At 48.1% G+C, this 15,490-nt stretch overlaps 1 protein-coding gene and 1 long non-coding RNA gene across 6 annotated transcripts in view; one reads left to right on the forward strand and one right to left on the reverse strand.

Moving 5' to 3' along the window:
- The window catches only part of P2RY2 (purinergic receptor P2Y2), a 54,096-nt gene that overhangs the window by 11,062 nt on the left and 27,544 nt on the right, over positions 1 to 15,490 (reverse strand). Inside the window, exon 1 of one of the 5 annotated variants that reach the window (XM_053312894.1) lies at positions 1,554 to 1,710. The exons of 3 other annotated variants lie outside the window; for them this stretch is intronic. In XM_053312894.1, the coding sequence (XP_053168869.1) occupies positions 1,554 to 1,585 (32 nt within the window). In that variant the 5' untranslated portion in view covers positions 1,586 to 1,710. Of the gene's footprint in view, positions 1 to 998; positions 1,051 to 1,553; positions 1,711 to 15,490 lie in introns of those variants that run through there. One more of the 5 variants, XM_053312898.1, reaches the window with a different exon arrangement.
- Positions 393 to 14,328, forward strand: LOC128352359 (uncharacterized). Its single transcript, XR_008320355.1, has 3 exons — positions 393 to 580; positions 3,589 to 3,687; positions 14,181 to 14,328. It is a non-coding gene; the product is annotated as an uncharacterized LOC128352359 (long non-coding RNA).

Consider the following 15,490-nt stretch of genomic DNA (forward strand, 5'->3'; position numbering starts at 1 on the left):
TCCTGGGACATCCGGGAGGCCAGGGGGCCCCTGATCCCTGCCGCCCCTACTGGCTGTGTGGCAGAGCCGGCAATCGTGCGGGTGGCCGATCTGGCCGCCCAGGGCGAGACGGATGCCTGTGTGCGTGACCTGCTCTCTCCGCCAAACCCCTTACGGCTCTCCACGCCGCTGGTGTGGAGATGCTCATAGTCGTCTTCATTAGACTTCCAGATTGGAGAAGAAAGCTGGTTTGAAAACGTAGCAGAACCAATTCTTTTACTTAGCTGTTGCCTTTTTCACAGAATATATTATGTAGATTAGTCACTTGTTTTGCATAATGTTAGTCTTTCTTCCAGCATACTCTTGCCTTACTGTCATTATGCATCTGTAACTGAAGCCACGGCCTTGCAGAGGGCATTGGTGCATGCTTGGCGGCCGCCACAATGGCAGCCGCTCGCTCATACGGAGGCTCGAAAGGGCCAAAAAGGCTTTACATAACGGCCGCAGCAGTGATGAGGAAGGCCGGCGGGGGGAGAGGGAACCCGCGTGGGGACACACACACACACCCGCGGCTTCAGCAAGCCCCCTGAAGGGGCTAAAGGTACTTCTCATTTACTTTTTAAAAAAAAAATTAAAAAATTGCGGACCGGTCCGGGACCGGACTGGATGGGGGCGGGGTCGATGGGGGGCCAGACCGAACTGGCCCAGTTCCGTTTGAGGCCGGTCCAGCCTCGAACCGAACCGGGCCAGACGGTTCCGTGCATACCTCTAGTAACCCCCTCTGGTATTCTACCAAAGACAACCACAGGGCTCTGTGGTTGCCACAAGTGAACACTGACTCGACGGTGCAACTTCATTCACTTTAGGATAATATGGGTCGGGATTGAACAATGATGACTGACCAGCCCCCAGTTCAACAAGGAGATGCACAAATGCAAAATAATGAGGTCATTCACACGGGTGGGCGGGAGGGGTGTCGGGCAGGCAGGTGTGTGGGGGGGAAGGCTGGTTGAACTCACCTCCCTCAACCCCAATGAGCGCTTGCCTGTGCTCTCAGATGATCTGCGCTACATGGCACAGTATGGCGCTCAGGATATCCCACAATGCATCACGCAACATGCACAATGCATTGGAGGATTCCCTAGATTGGGTTAGGGTGCGTATGTGAGAATAGCCTCAGTATCTATGTATGTAAGTATGGATGTATTTCTTTAAAAGCATGATTTGGGGCCCCAAATCGTGTTTGTAAGGTTTAGATGTATGTTTTGAATTATCATTATAGCAAGGGTTAATTTTATAGGTGGTGATTCATGAGGAGGTGTGAGCGGGAAGTCAATATTTGTCTAATGTGTTGTGAATGTTAAGATATTGTTAAAATCAATAAAAATTTAAATTGCATTTTTACAAGTACAGGAAAAAAAGCATGATTTGGGGCCGTTTGGACACGTCATGTTTTCGCCCTGCCTACAGATGCCAGGGATTGAACCCGGGACTTCCCGGACACAAAGCAGATGCTCTGTCACTAAGCTACAGCTCTGTCTCTGTACAAATCTGGCTGGAAGGAACATATTCACCTGTCTTCTGCGGAGTCAAGCCCTTGCTCCATCTGGCTCAGGGCAGCCAGCACTGACTGGCAGCAGCAGCAGCAGCTCTCCAAGGTTCCAGGCAGGAGTCTCCCCCAGCCCTCTCTGGGGGTGCTGCAGCATGCAAAACCAGCGACCGACCAGGGAACTGCTAGATCCCATCCCCAGGACGGAGGATTCCTCGTCAGAGGCAACATTCCACGCTCACAGAGCTGTGCGGGAGGCCCACGGCGGGCCTGCTCTCATCTGCCTGCCAGACAAGGGCCCATTGTCCTCGGCTGGTCCAAAGGGCCGCCTGACGCTTCATCTGATTTGGCACCGTGACACTCTGGGGCGGCTGAGCTCCCAGCACGGCCAGCCACCCTCCCCTCCAGCTGCCGCCGAGAAGACCGGCACCCTTTGTCTGTCTGTGTGTCGGAGGCTTTGTGTGGGCTTCTTCTTGAGCGCCTGCCAGTCTCACAGAACCCGCCAGGCAGGGAAGCATCGGCCCACCTCCAGCCCAGCCAGGCCACCGAGGCAACGGCAGCCCCCTGACCTTTCCTCGGAGCCAGGGTGGGAGGCGGGCCAGAAGCGCTGTGGAGTCTCAGAAGCTGTTTTGCCAAAGGTAGCCCACACGGCAACTGATCCAGCAGCCCTCTGCAGCCACAGACGAGGGGCAGAAGGAAGAGAGCCGCACTGCAGGGGAGTGGTACTTGGCCTCCCTTGGTGGCGCGAAGCAAGGGAGAAGGTAGATCTTGCTGGATCTTCTGAGACAAAGTGGATCCGGCATCCAGTTTTTCACTGGACCAAGCTTTCCACAGGGGGCTTTTAAAGCCCTTTAACTCGCATCTCCTCCAGAAATGGAAAGGGTGCGTTCACATATAGGCCAGATTTACCCCAAAGTCCCTGCGAGTTATCGGGGAGCAGCTCACACACAATTCGGGGTTTTCACAGCATGTTAGAGTGTAGCCCAATTTATATCCAGGGTGGGGAAAAACCCCACTATTTGTATTGGATTTTTTGCAACAACTTTGTGTTCGTAGTTAAGCCTCCCAGTAAACTGGAGGTAAAGCCTGCTGTGTATAAAAGTCCCAGGAAGACCCAAGCAGGGCAGGAAGCCCAGAGCTCTCTGCTGCTGCTACCTCTCAAAGTCAAACAGTGGTTATTCAGAGGTATGCTGCATCTGAACATGGAGGTTCTACACCATCCTGGTTCAAACCTCTTCCTCCCCATGGTTGCCTCCCCTTTGGCAGGTGGGGAAAATGAGAGAGGATTTTCATTCATTTTTTTTAGCTGCCTTGGGCATTTTGTTATAGAAAAGTTGGCTAAATAAAAATACGAATAAAATTACTACTACTACTACTACTACGACAACAACAACAATACTGAACCTGGACCATTCTGCATACGAAACAGATACAGCTGAAGACTATGAACAGTGTCTAAGTGTGAGCACTGGAAGATATTCCCCTCAGGGGATGGAGCCACTCTGGGAAGAGCAGAAGGTTCCAAGTGCCCTCCCTGGCAGCAACTCCAGATAGGGCTGAGAGAGATTCCTGCCTGCAACCTTGGAGAAGCCGCTGCCAGTCTGTGAAGACAATACTGAGCTAGACAGACCAATGGTCTGACTCAGTATATGGCAGCTTCCTATGTTTCTACCATCACTACAGCCCCTGTTCTCCTTTTTCTTTTTTTTTGCTGGAGCCACCCAGGAATTGCTTTCCTTGATGGCCCAGATCTCATTCTTGCTTCCTGCGAGTAGACCTCTCTCTGAGAGAGATTGAGAAAGATCCACAAGGAGTAGAATGTATATCCCACCTCCTTTCCGCTCCAAGGTCTGTGGGCTCATGGGGGGAAGAGTCAGCTGTGATCATCACAGCCAAAGTATTCATGCGTGTTAAAAGGACGCTCGTGTTTTTGCTAGCCCAGCGAGGTCCTGAAATGAAGAAGCAGCGAGCTCCTCCTCACATTAGGGAGAGGAGGAGGAAGCCTTGTTGTTCTACCCTTGTTGTTCTAACTACCATCCCATCTGCTTTGGCACATGCAGGGAGAAAACAGTCCAAAGTGTGGGAGAAAATTAGCTCTGTGTCTGGAGGGGTAAACATCCTGCCGTCAGCACTTTCCCTCCCCTGGAGGGGAGGGCGCTGTAAGTACTAAAAGCAGCCGAACATCCTAGCAGATCTTGGGACGGGGCCCAGGTGATGGTAACCCTATCAGCCGGGACTCTGCGTCAGCGCCCGGGAGTGCTGTGCTCTTCCTCTGGGCCCCCAGGCAGGGTCAGCTTTCCTTGGAGAAAGGAGGGCCAGAGTCAGATGGCACAGAACAGTTACGCAATGCTACCCCTTGCCCAGGTCCACTGTCCTCAGAGCTCACGAGGTTGCTCTTGCTGAGGGCCCCTGTGCAGGGCGAGAGGACAGTGGCCTGTTCAGCATTCGGTGGCATTTGATCTGATGACAGTCACACACGGACTGCAGAGGGCTTTCTTCGGGTCATCTCACTTTTTGGATCATCACCCGGAACATTGTATGTCGGGGCAATTCATGTGTTCAGCTGCAAACCGGGCCTGGTGGTCTGCGCTTGCAGCAGAACGAAGGGGAAGAGCTTTTCCTCTCACATGGATCTTCCGTTTTCATGGGTTTCTAGAGACTGCTAATCCTGGCAGGCATGGTTGGGACAAGTTAGCATAACGTATCCAATCATGTCATAGGAAAGGACCAGTTGGGCTAACTTGCTCTGATTGATTGATTGATTGATTGATTGTTAGATTTACATACCACCTTTCATTAAAAACAATCCCAAGGCGGTTTACAAAAATTTAAAAAAACATAATAAAAATGACAGTTAAAAGTATTAAGCTAAAAACAGGGCAACAAATCTGATTTAAAATATATAAAATACAGACATAAAAACTGTACACGGATAAAAACACACAGGAGCAGCAATAAAACAATCATGTAAAGGCCTGGATAAAAAGCCAAGATTGAACAAGTTTCAAGGGGACGACTTTGAGTGATTTTCCTCATCCAGGGTCATCCTTCTGGCCATTATTACATCTAAACCCTCTGCTAACTGGAAAAAGGGGCAACTTTAAAGTGGGGGCTCTCTAGCAACTTTTCTTCCTCAGTGTCTCTGCAGTGGCGGCTGCTGGTATCTCCGGGGTGTGTGTGTGTATGTGTGCGCACATTTAGGTTGGGAGCCCTTGGGGGCTACAAAAATGGGTTTCTTTTCTTACATCCTTTGCCATCTAAACTGCTTTGAGAACTGCAGGGCTTATTCTGAGCTTTCCCCTCTACTGCATAAGCCGCCACCAGCACCCCCCCGCCCCCTCACTTTTTATAACTGAAAGGAAGAGAAAAGGAAAGAGGGGTAGGAAAAGGAGAACGTCTTCTTTCCTATGCTTTGTACTGCTGTGTGACAATTGTATACCTACCGAGGTGCATCGAGGTAATTTTGGAGCCTGGACCGAAAGGGCTTTGGAGGACTCCCCACTCCCTCCCGCTGGCTGCATGATAAGCATCCTCCTCTACCCACACACACACACATCCTGACACACACAGTCTTTTTAGCACGTGGGTTGTTGAGGGCACAACTGAACTCACAAGAATATAAAACAGGTATATTTCTCAATTATCATTATTATTTCTTGTTTACACATGTCAGACAGATGTTATTGACTGGCTTGTTTTATCCAGACATCAAGTCCTTCTCAAGGACCTAGGATGGTTGAATTTCATTATCTATATTGTTGTTATTATTATAGATTTTGTTACAAAATATAGGCTGTTCCCAGTAAATTTGTTTTTTGTATTTGGCTGATGGCGATTTCTGTGGCTCCTATGGTGTTGAGGTGCTCTTCAAGGTGTTTTGGAATTGCACCTAGGATGCCAATGACCACTGGGATTATTTTGGTCTTCTTCTGCCACAGCCTTTCAATTTCAATTTGTAGATCTTTGTATTTGGTGATTTTTTCTATTTCTTTTTCTTCTATTCTGCTATCCCCTGGTATTGCTATGTTGATTATTTTGACTTGTTTTTCTTTCTTCTCGACTACAGTTATATCTAGTGTATTGTGTGGCAGATGTTTGTTATTATTTTATTTACTTACTTAATTACTTATTTACTTACTTACTACATTATTATATTGCCTTTCTGCCTTGACAAAGGCACCCAAAGCGGTTTACAATATTAAAAGAAACAAATTAAAGAAAATTAATAAAATGTTGTCTCAGGCTGTTGGTCTTTTCGGGAGCTGAGGACAAGAGCTCTCTGGCCTGGGTGCATCCTTTCTTGCCTTCCTCTCTGGGCACACTGGTCTTCCCGTACTCCTGGGAAGGTGGGGAGAGGGGCTACCCCCAATAGCCCTCCCAGACCAGAGCTGGTCTCTAGGGGGGGGCGATGTTATGCTCTCCCCTGGCCTGGTCGCCCCCTTTCACGCCCGAATTCAAATTGATTTGAATGCATCACATTCTGTGCAAGCAATTTTGATTCCAATTGATTCAAATTTTATTTGAACTCGAATTAATTCATTCGGATGTTTGCACGTCCCTACACTGAGCAGGAGTTTTAAATTTAAATTAGAAATTGCATATAAATTAAGCAGCTATATTCAGATTGTGAGATGCAAATGATTTGCAAGATAAAAATTCTGTACTCTGCAGCAAAGGACCATATGCTGCAGAATGGATGATAAAGTTCTGAGGTGCTGGCATGGGCTGTACGACTTCAGGTTGCAGGTGGTGGATATCACTTTTGACTATTCTCCCATGCGAACACTCCCTGCAAATAAAACAACTAGCACTTCAAGGGGAGAGGTAACTTAGACCATTGCATGCTGTGCTAGTTTTCTGCTTGCGAGGACTGGGTTTTACACAGAGGAGCATATGAAAATGGAGCCCTAGGCTACAGTCCAAAGTGGTGTGGTGCATCCATTTCTCCACCTTGATCGGCTGCATGTGTACACCAGGCCTTCCTCAAGAAAATGCAGGCAGGATTGTGCTATAAATGTCAGAATGGCAGAGTTCATCCACGAGGCAACCGCGCAGGCTGGTGCCATGCACGCCTTTCGAACCTGTAGACCTTGTGAATCCTCCTGTCCTCTGCAGGGAATTTATAGCACGTCCTCTTTTGTGGGGGGAGTCGGGGAGAGCCGGCCAACTGGCGCTGGTATTTCAACTGCTTTGAAATCTGTGGCGACTGAAGTCTCGCATCCTGGGAAGGAAACGGATTGGCACAAAGGGCTGCCTCCTTGGGGACCCTGCCTAAACAGCCACAGGAGTCCAAAGCAAATATTCTGTTGAAGCGGGATGACCTCTTGCAAAGGTCTGTGTGGGCAAGGAAAAATGTGCCAGAGCAGCAAGAAGGCCATGGTGCGTGTGTGTGTGGGGGGGGGGGTGGCGGGGGGAGGGGGAGAGAGAAACTCATGGGAGGAGAGCTGGACCTGTGGTAGCAAGCCTGAATGGTCCCCTTTGCTAAGTAGGGCCCAACCTGGTTTGCATTTGAATGGGAGACTAGATGTGTGAGCACTGTGAGAGATTCCCCTCAGGGGATGGAGCCGCTCTGGGAAGAGCATCTAGGTTCCAAGTTCCCTCCCTGGCAGCATCTCCAAGACAGGGCTGAGGGAGACTCCTGCCGGCAACTGGGGGCTGGTCTGTCACCTTTACTAAGCAGGGTCTGCCCTGGTTTGCATTGAATGGGAGACTGCATGTGTGAGCACAGGAAAATATTATCCCTGGGGATGGTGGGAGTTGTAGTTCAGCAACAGCTGGTGAGTTAGGATTGCCTGCCCCTGCAACAGAGAAGGCCACTTTCCCCTTTAGCTTTATTTGTGTACTTGTTTATTTGTAATAGTTACGCCCCTCCCCTCCGGTACATTACTGCTCAGGGTGGGTCAAAACATTAATAAAATAGAGACAATATAAAACAATAAAACATATGTGTGTGTGTGTGTGTGTGTATGTGTTCTCTCTCTCTCTCTCTCTCTCTCTCTCTCTCTCTCTCTCTCTCTCTATATATATATATATATATATATATATACCAGGCTAAAACAACATTTTAAAAGTTGCAAATTAGAAGTTCTAAATACAAAGCTAGAAACTAAGAACTCCACTTAGAGAGACCCACTTGTGGAACTCTCTGCCACAGGATGTGGTGACAGGCAACAACCTGGATGGCTTTAAGAGGAGGTTGGATAATTTCATGGAGGAGAGGTCTATCAACGGCTACCAGTCGGGGGTGGGGGCTGTGGGCCACCTCCAGCCTCCAAGGCAGGATGCCTCTGAGTACCAGTTGCGGGGGAGTAACAGCAGGAGGGAGAGCATGCCCCTTTCAACTCCTGCCTGTGGCTTCCAGGAGCATCTGGTGGGCCACTGTGCGAAACAGGATGCTAGACTAGATGGGCCTCCTTGGGCCTGATCCAGCAGGGCTGTTCTTATGTTCTCAGAACCCCACTAGACATCAGCAGCAGATAAAACATTTTAAAGGCCTCTCTAAAAAGATGTGTCTTTTTTTAAAAAACACTTTACAAAACTTCAGCTTTGTTTACAAAGGTAGGAGCTCTTTCACACCTCCTGTTGCAACCATTCAAGGCTCCCCCTCAGTGCAGCACGACCTACGGACGAAAGAAGCTGCCTTGTAACAAGTCAGACCCTTGCTCCATCGAGCTGGACCCAGGTTGGCAGCAACCCTTCTTCAGGCCAGAGACTGGAGTTGGGACCTTCTGCAGTCAAAGCAGGTGCTCTGTCACTAAGCATTGGCTCCTCCCCTTTAATCCCTCCCCATAATGCCATGGAACTTGAAGAACCAACAATTCTATGACAAAATACCAAGGACAACAATGCCAGGCTGTAGACATCCTGTGCAGCCTGAGGTCTTGTTACATCATGATGAAGCACTGTGGGAATCAATGAGACAAGCTATTCACAATTAATTTAAGTCCCACTTAAATTAATTAAAGATGGAGGAAGAAACATCAATAACCTGTGCTATGCTGATGACATCATTCTGATAGCTGAGAATGCGGATGATCTGCAAGTTCTAGTAGTAAAAGTCAAGGAGCACAGTGAGAAAATGGGACTACATCTAAATGTAAAGAAGACTAAACTAATGACAAGGGATACAGCCACCAGCCTCAGAATTGACCATGAAGGCACTGAAGTGGTGGATAGCTTCTGCCTTTTAGGATCAACTGTCAACAGTAAAGGATCCAGCAGTCAAGAAATACGCCGCAGACTAGCACTTGGTAGGGTTGCAATGAAGGCCTTGGAAAGGAGATTTAGATGCCATGATGTGTCTATACCTACAAAGATTAGAATTGTTCGGACAATGGTTTTCCCCATGACACTCTATGGATGCGAAAGCTGGACTTTGAAGAAGCAAGATAGAAAAAGTATTGATACTTTTGAACTTTGGTGCTAGAGAAGACTTTTGATGATACCATGGACAGCCAAGAGAACAAACAAATGGATTACAGAACAAATCAATCCATCATATGTCGGAGACATTATGTGAAAACCCAGCTCCCTTGACAAATCCATAATGCTGGGAAATGTTGAAGGAAACGAGAGGAGAGCTGGGCTTGTAGTAGCAAGCATTACTTGTCCTCTTAGCTAAGCAGAGTCTGCCCTGGTTGCATATGAATGGGAGACTAGAAGTGTGAGCACCGTAAAATATTCCCCTTAGGTGATGGAGCCGCTCTGGGAAGAGCAGAAGGTTCCAAGTTTCCTCCTGGCAGCATCTCCAAGAGAGGGCTGAGGGAGATTCCTGCCTGCAACCTTGGAGAAGCCGCTGCCAGTCTGTGAAGACAATACTGAGCTAGATAGACCAATGGTCTGACTCAGTATATGGCAGCTTCCTATGTTCTGATGTTCCTATGAAAGAGAAGAATAGGACGACCAGCAGCAAGGTGGATGGACTCGATTATGACAACAGTGAATGCACCAACGGAATGCCACAGTTGGCATCTGGTGGGCCATTGTGTGAAACAGGATGCTGGACTAGATGGGCCTTGGGCCTGATCCAGCAGGGCTGTTCTTAGGTTCTAAGGTCTCTCAGAGGTGCATTCACTGTGGTCATAATTAAAGGCCAAGTTGAAGACAAACAATTCTGGAGAGAATCTATCCATGTGGTCGCTAAGAGTTGACACCGACTTGATGGCACTTAATCAATCAATCAATCAGAAATTTCAAGGGGACCTAGGCTTAACTAACCTAGTCTGGATTCTATCAGTGGCTGCATTCACACGTAACATGCAGCCGTGGGTCCAATAGGCCCACAGTTCTGCTCCCAACACCCCCCCGCCCCGCTCTCTAGTCAGGGAGACTTCAGAGAGGAGGGGGAACTGGCTGAGTGGGCTTCCTTCTTGCATGAAGAACAGCCCACACAGCCAAGCAGAGCTGGAGATAGGGAGGAGCTTCTACTCTCAACTCCGGTTCCAGACAGCCGAGCCTGCAGTTCCTCATCTGCATGTAACTTTGGCTGCGACTAACCCCAGGTTGAAGCGACGAAACCCACTACAACCCAAGGGTTCAAACTGGAGTTTGGCAAGCGAAACTTCGGTTCACTCTCTGTGCGGAACCGGAGTTTCTGTGAGTGTCCTGCATTCAGGTTTGGCAACCTTTGGCCCCTTCAACTCCAGTTTTGCATTATGTGCAAATGGGGTGAGTGTTTTGGACATAGCACTCCTGTGGCTCCACACTCCACCCTTGACCCCATCATCCCTGGCACCAGGGCAGAGCAACGGCAGCCCTGTGCAGAAGCCCAGAACTTGAGGCAATGCCAGAGGATCTCCGTTCCATCAGCCCTACTGGGGAGGAGGAGGCAAGCACAAGCCCTGCTCTGGATCAGGCCCCAGCTGAGATCCAGGAAATGGTGGGGCAGTTCGCTGCACGATACAGCCCTCGAGCTGCTTGGTAACTGCTGGTGCCATTGCGCCTTGCCTATGCTTTTAACCAACTCCCTTTCCCCCAGACTCTGCTGGACAGCTCCCTGGTTGGGCCAGCCCCCCTGGCTGAATCCTTGTTGGGACTCCCTGGCCCTGCTGGATAGTTCCCTGCATCTGGCTGTGCAGTCTCCAGTCTCGCCCCACAGAGCTGAGGTGGAAAGACCTAGCTGGTCAGGGTTATTATCGCCACCTACTGCAGATGGGAGGGGCCAAGGCCGAGAAAGAGAGGCTTGCCTGAGGATGGAAAAGATGGACAAATGCTGCCAATATAGCCGCCATTTTTTCACGGTGGTGGCCATTTTTTAAAACCACATTGCCCTGGCCTGGGCCAGTGCTGTGTCCCGCAGAAGTTGTGGGTAATCAAGAGGGTGCCCATCACATGTCACCTGTGGCTTGCAGCTCCTGCTGCTGCTAACACAGGCAGCAGAAAAGTTAGGTGGTTGCTGAAAAAACCCTCAAATAAACTGGGGTTCTGGAAATGGACCCCCATTAATATTCAGGGGTCCCATTCACAAGCCATTCTATTTCAAAAGACTGGATCCCAAACTGAACAGACTTTGTTCTGTTTGGATACTGTTGACTCCAAAAACCTAAACACACCCTACTGGCCAGAACTTTTGTTTGATCCATCGGGTTAATAATTGAAGCATTCCTTTTTGCGAGAGCAGTTGGGTTTTAAAATGCACATGATAAGTGAGAGGTAGGCAGCCTTGACTCTCCAGCTGCTGTTGAACTACAATTCCCATCATCCCCAGCCACAATAAACCCCTGTGATAAGTGACTGATCTGTAGTTTCGTCACTGGCAATTTGGAGCATCTTGGCTGGCCTCTTGTGAGCAGGCCTGTTCCTCCCTAGGAAACAATGGTTACAGTGCAATTCAGACCAGAGATGTTGACTTCTGGACATAGATAATTACAGTGTTTTCATGACATTGTTGCGGAGGTCCAGGACACTATTGGCCAAACATCCTGTACTACATGCCTGGCTGAACATCACCACATCCTGACTGGAGCAAACTGGGCCAAGGATATGCTGTCTCTTGCGGCCCGTGAGAAAACGGTCTGTTTTAAAACATGTTATTTGATAGCACACCCTGCTCTACAGTGTTTTCTAGCAGGCTTCTCCTGACTCTTCCTGCAAGTCTTTTTTCTGGTGTGTCTTTAGGAGCTGGAGACTGCACTCCTGACTCCCTCTACTTTTGCGGTGGGGTCAGGGGTGAACATAGGAACATAGGAAACTGCCATATACTGAGTTGGACCATTGGTCTATCTAGCTCAGTATGGTCTTCACAGACTGGCAGTGGCTTCTCCAAGGTTGTAGGCAGGAATCTCTCTCAGCCCTATCTTGGAGAAACCAGGGAGGAAACTTGGAACCTTCTGCTCTTCCCAGAGCGGCTCCATCCCCTGAGGGGAATATCTTGCAGTGCTCACACATCAAGTCTCCCATTCATATGCAACCAGGGCAGACCCTCTTAGCTATGGGGACAAATCATGCTTGCTACCACAAGACCAGCTCTCCTCCTTAAGAGGGTGGCTCTTTCGGGAGGCAAGGTGAAGCGGTTGTTGGGGAGGTGACTCCATCAACATCAACTCTCAACACCAATAACTCCTATTGACCACTAGGGACATTAGGAGTTGAGGTCGAGAACGCAGGACTGCCCCCAGGGGCGTAGCCACTATTGTGCAAAAGCGTTCAAAGAACCCAGGCCGCCAATGGTAGGAGCCACTGAGACGCTCCCAGGGGAGGCGTGGCTCAGGCTCCATAAGAGCCCCCAACAAACGCCCTCCCCCCCCCCCGAGCCAGTGAGCTCTTGCCGATCTTTTTCAGGCAGCGTTTTCTGCCTGAAAGCGTCTAAAGGAGGGAGAGGGCTGCCGGCAACCTTCCCTCCTCCCTGCCCCCTGTGCCATTTTCCAAGTTGCTTTTCAGTTCTGAAAGGGGGCTGGCCCCCGCAGGAGCATGGGGCGAGGCAGCATTGGGCACCTTGTCTCAGGTGCCCCAATACCTCCTCAAGCTATCCTTGGGTGGGGTTAGTCTTGGGACTTGGAGAGTGTGATATGGAATAGGAAAGAGCAGGGTGTGTGGGGAGGCTATATAGCTAGTTACCTGTACATTTAATTAAAAATGTGAGACAAAGAATTGTAGCTTACTTGTGTAACGTTTAATGAAAAATTCAATTAAAAACATATGGTGGAAGCAAAAGTCCATCTAGCTCAATACCAACTTCCAACAGTGGCCCAACCACTGGATGATGGTCTGTGGGGCCACTGTGCTGGTGGGCCACTGTGCGAAACAGGATGCTGGACTAGATGGGCCTCCTTGGGCCTGATCCAGCAGGGCTGTTCTTATGATGTGTCTAAGTCAGGAAAGTGTCTCATGCTTGAACATTAAAATACATGACGTTGTTGCCCCAAATATACAGGCAAAGTTTGCATCTCTCTCTCTCCCTCCTGTTCCAAAACAACATTTGCGCGGTTCCAAAATTAAAGTCACGAAAATGTTGCACTATATCAGAGCATGTGAAAAAGTGACTGATAACAATGAGAAAAATCAAGTGACCAGTCTTCTAGAACCCAGACCCTCATTAAGTGTCCCATTTCTCCTCTCCCATCCAAAGGTGCTTCCTGCAGACTCGACTACGGCTCCATACAGAGTCTTCACCAAAGAATGCACCTCTTCTGCAATTGTGCTGTCAGATTCCCAGTTCAGAGGATATCCTGTCGCTCTGTATAAGTGGCTAGATTTCATGGGCTCTAGTAGTGTATTTAAGCAGGAAATTAATACCTAGGGAGAAATTTATCCTCGATACAAAAGGAATGTTGGCTATTGTGTGGGCAGCTGACAAACCTCTTCCGTATATTTGGGGACAGGATTTTACCATAATAACTGACCACAAAGCTCTAATATGGTTGCAGACTCTGACTAATAGCAAGACGGAGTTGCAAAGGTGGTCTTGGGTTCTACAAGAATTTAACTTTGTGGTGGAACATGTAGCTGGTAAGCTGAATGCCAAGGCTGATGCTTTGTCTAGATAAATATGTATGGAGGTGTTAACCACAAGGTTGGAATCAATACATTATGTATTTTAATGTCCAAGCATGAGACACTTTCCTGACTTAGACACATCATCCAGGTGTGAATGATGCTGCTAAGCAAGGTTGGTTGGGTGGGGGTGGGAATGTGATGAACTGGCATTGGAGGGGCGAACTGTGCTGGGCTTTTATGCTGGGATCCTGGGGTCTTGCTGAGCTGTCAATCAAAAGAATTTGTTGGGGGTGTGTGTGTGGAGTGGACACAGAGAGAGAAAAGTCTGCTCAGAGTTAGTTGGGGGTTTGGGTTAGGGTCAAAGAAGAGATGTTCTGTGACTCCAAGAATAAGACAGCCTGAAATAAGGGCTGGGTTTCTGTGGAAGTGCTTGGTTTGGACTTTCTTCTAAAAGTTAAGGAGTGCCTTGCAGCAAAATGTGAGCTTGTAACACGAGCAAGTACAATACCCTACAGCAGGGCCCTCCAGATGTTGTTGAACTACAACTTCCATCACCATCACCATCTTCATCACCATCATGGGGATGATGGGAGTTGTAGTTCAAGAGCATCTGGAGGGGCAGGTTTCATCCAGCCCTGCCCTACAGCCTTGTAGAGATAAACAAAACATCAGAAATATCAGTTCGAAATAAATTTCATTTTTGTTCCTTTGTTTCAAGCCTCGGGTCTGTGTAGGCTCTGCCACTTCTCTATGGACACCAAGCAAAGCTACATCGACTGAAATGACTCTGCAGTATTGTGGAGGCTTTATTGTTTATTTTTCCTGGTGGCAGTGTGTGTAAAAGTTCAATAAAGCCTATGAAACTCCTACAAGTTTGATTATCCTCAAAATGCAGGCATACGACACCACCCTGAACATGTGCAGCCTCTGAATCAAGATCTTTTGCAAAAGCCCTTCACACTAATGGCCACCACGGCATCAGTGGAATTCAATAGCATAGGATGGCCCACTAGTTTGGACAGATGACTTTTAAAAGAGGAACAGTCAGATTCATGCCATGGGCTGTCAGTACATCATTCAGCTGAACTAATCACATTGCTAGGGGCTGCCTGCTGAATTGAAAATGGTGGTTCACTATCATCTATACTGTAGTAACCAGATTTATGACCATTTTGTTTTACTAAACAATGTTTCTCTATATCGGGGGTTCCCAAGATTTTGGACTACAAATCTTATCATCCCCAGCTACAAGTGGCTGGGGATGATGGGAGTTGTAGTCCAACATCTAGGGACCCAAAGTTGGGAACCCTGCCCTGTCATTTTTCTGTGATGTGCACACACATGTAATGAGTACTACCTACAATAAGATACAGCAAATATATTGTAATGGAAGTATATGGTAATGAAATGTATTATAAAAGGTATATAAGGCATACCAATTAATAATAAAATATATGGTATTATATAATCTATAATACCGTATGCAAAGATAATTTGACAAAAAGCACTACACAGAAAACTGTATACAAAATCAAATATAGAAAACGTATAGCACTATGTTTCACATTTCACAATCTGCATCAGTTCCAAACTGTTTGCAGGTGGGAATTTTCTTAAACAAATAATCTCAACAGACACCCTTTCCCAAACATTCAGTTGTTTGCAAATGTCCTTCTAAGAAGCAGGCCTGTATTTCACGTCTTTTTTTAACCTTTCTGACTAAAGTTGTCTGTAGGAAGAGGATTAATTGCTTGGTTCAAGAGACTCATAAGGTGACCACATGAGCATTTCAAAAAAGACCTCCAATATAGGCCTGATTCTTGGAAGGGTATTTGCATGCAAATGCTCTTCCCAGGGTGGCCCCATCCCCTAAGGGTAATATCTTACAGTGCTCCCCTGTCTCCCATTCAAATGCAAACCAGGGTGGACCCTACTTAACAAAGGGGACAACTCATGCTTGCTCCTTCAAGACCAGCCCTCCTCTCTAAGTTCATGGTAGGGGCAAGAAGTTCTCATTGCCAGCTTGAA

Source organism: Hemicordylus capensis, chromosome 3, assembly GCF_027244095.1.
Source record: "Hemicordylus capensis ecotype Gifberg chromosome 3, rHemCap1.1.pri, whole genome shotgun sequence".
In the NCBI taxonomy this organism is placed as follows: Eukaryota; Metazoa; Chordata; class Lepidosauria; order Squamata; family Cordylidae; genus Hemicordylus; species Hemicordylus capensis.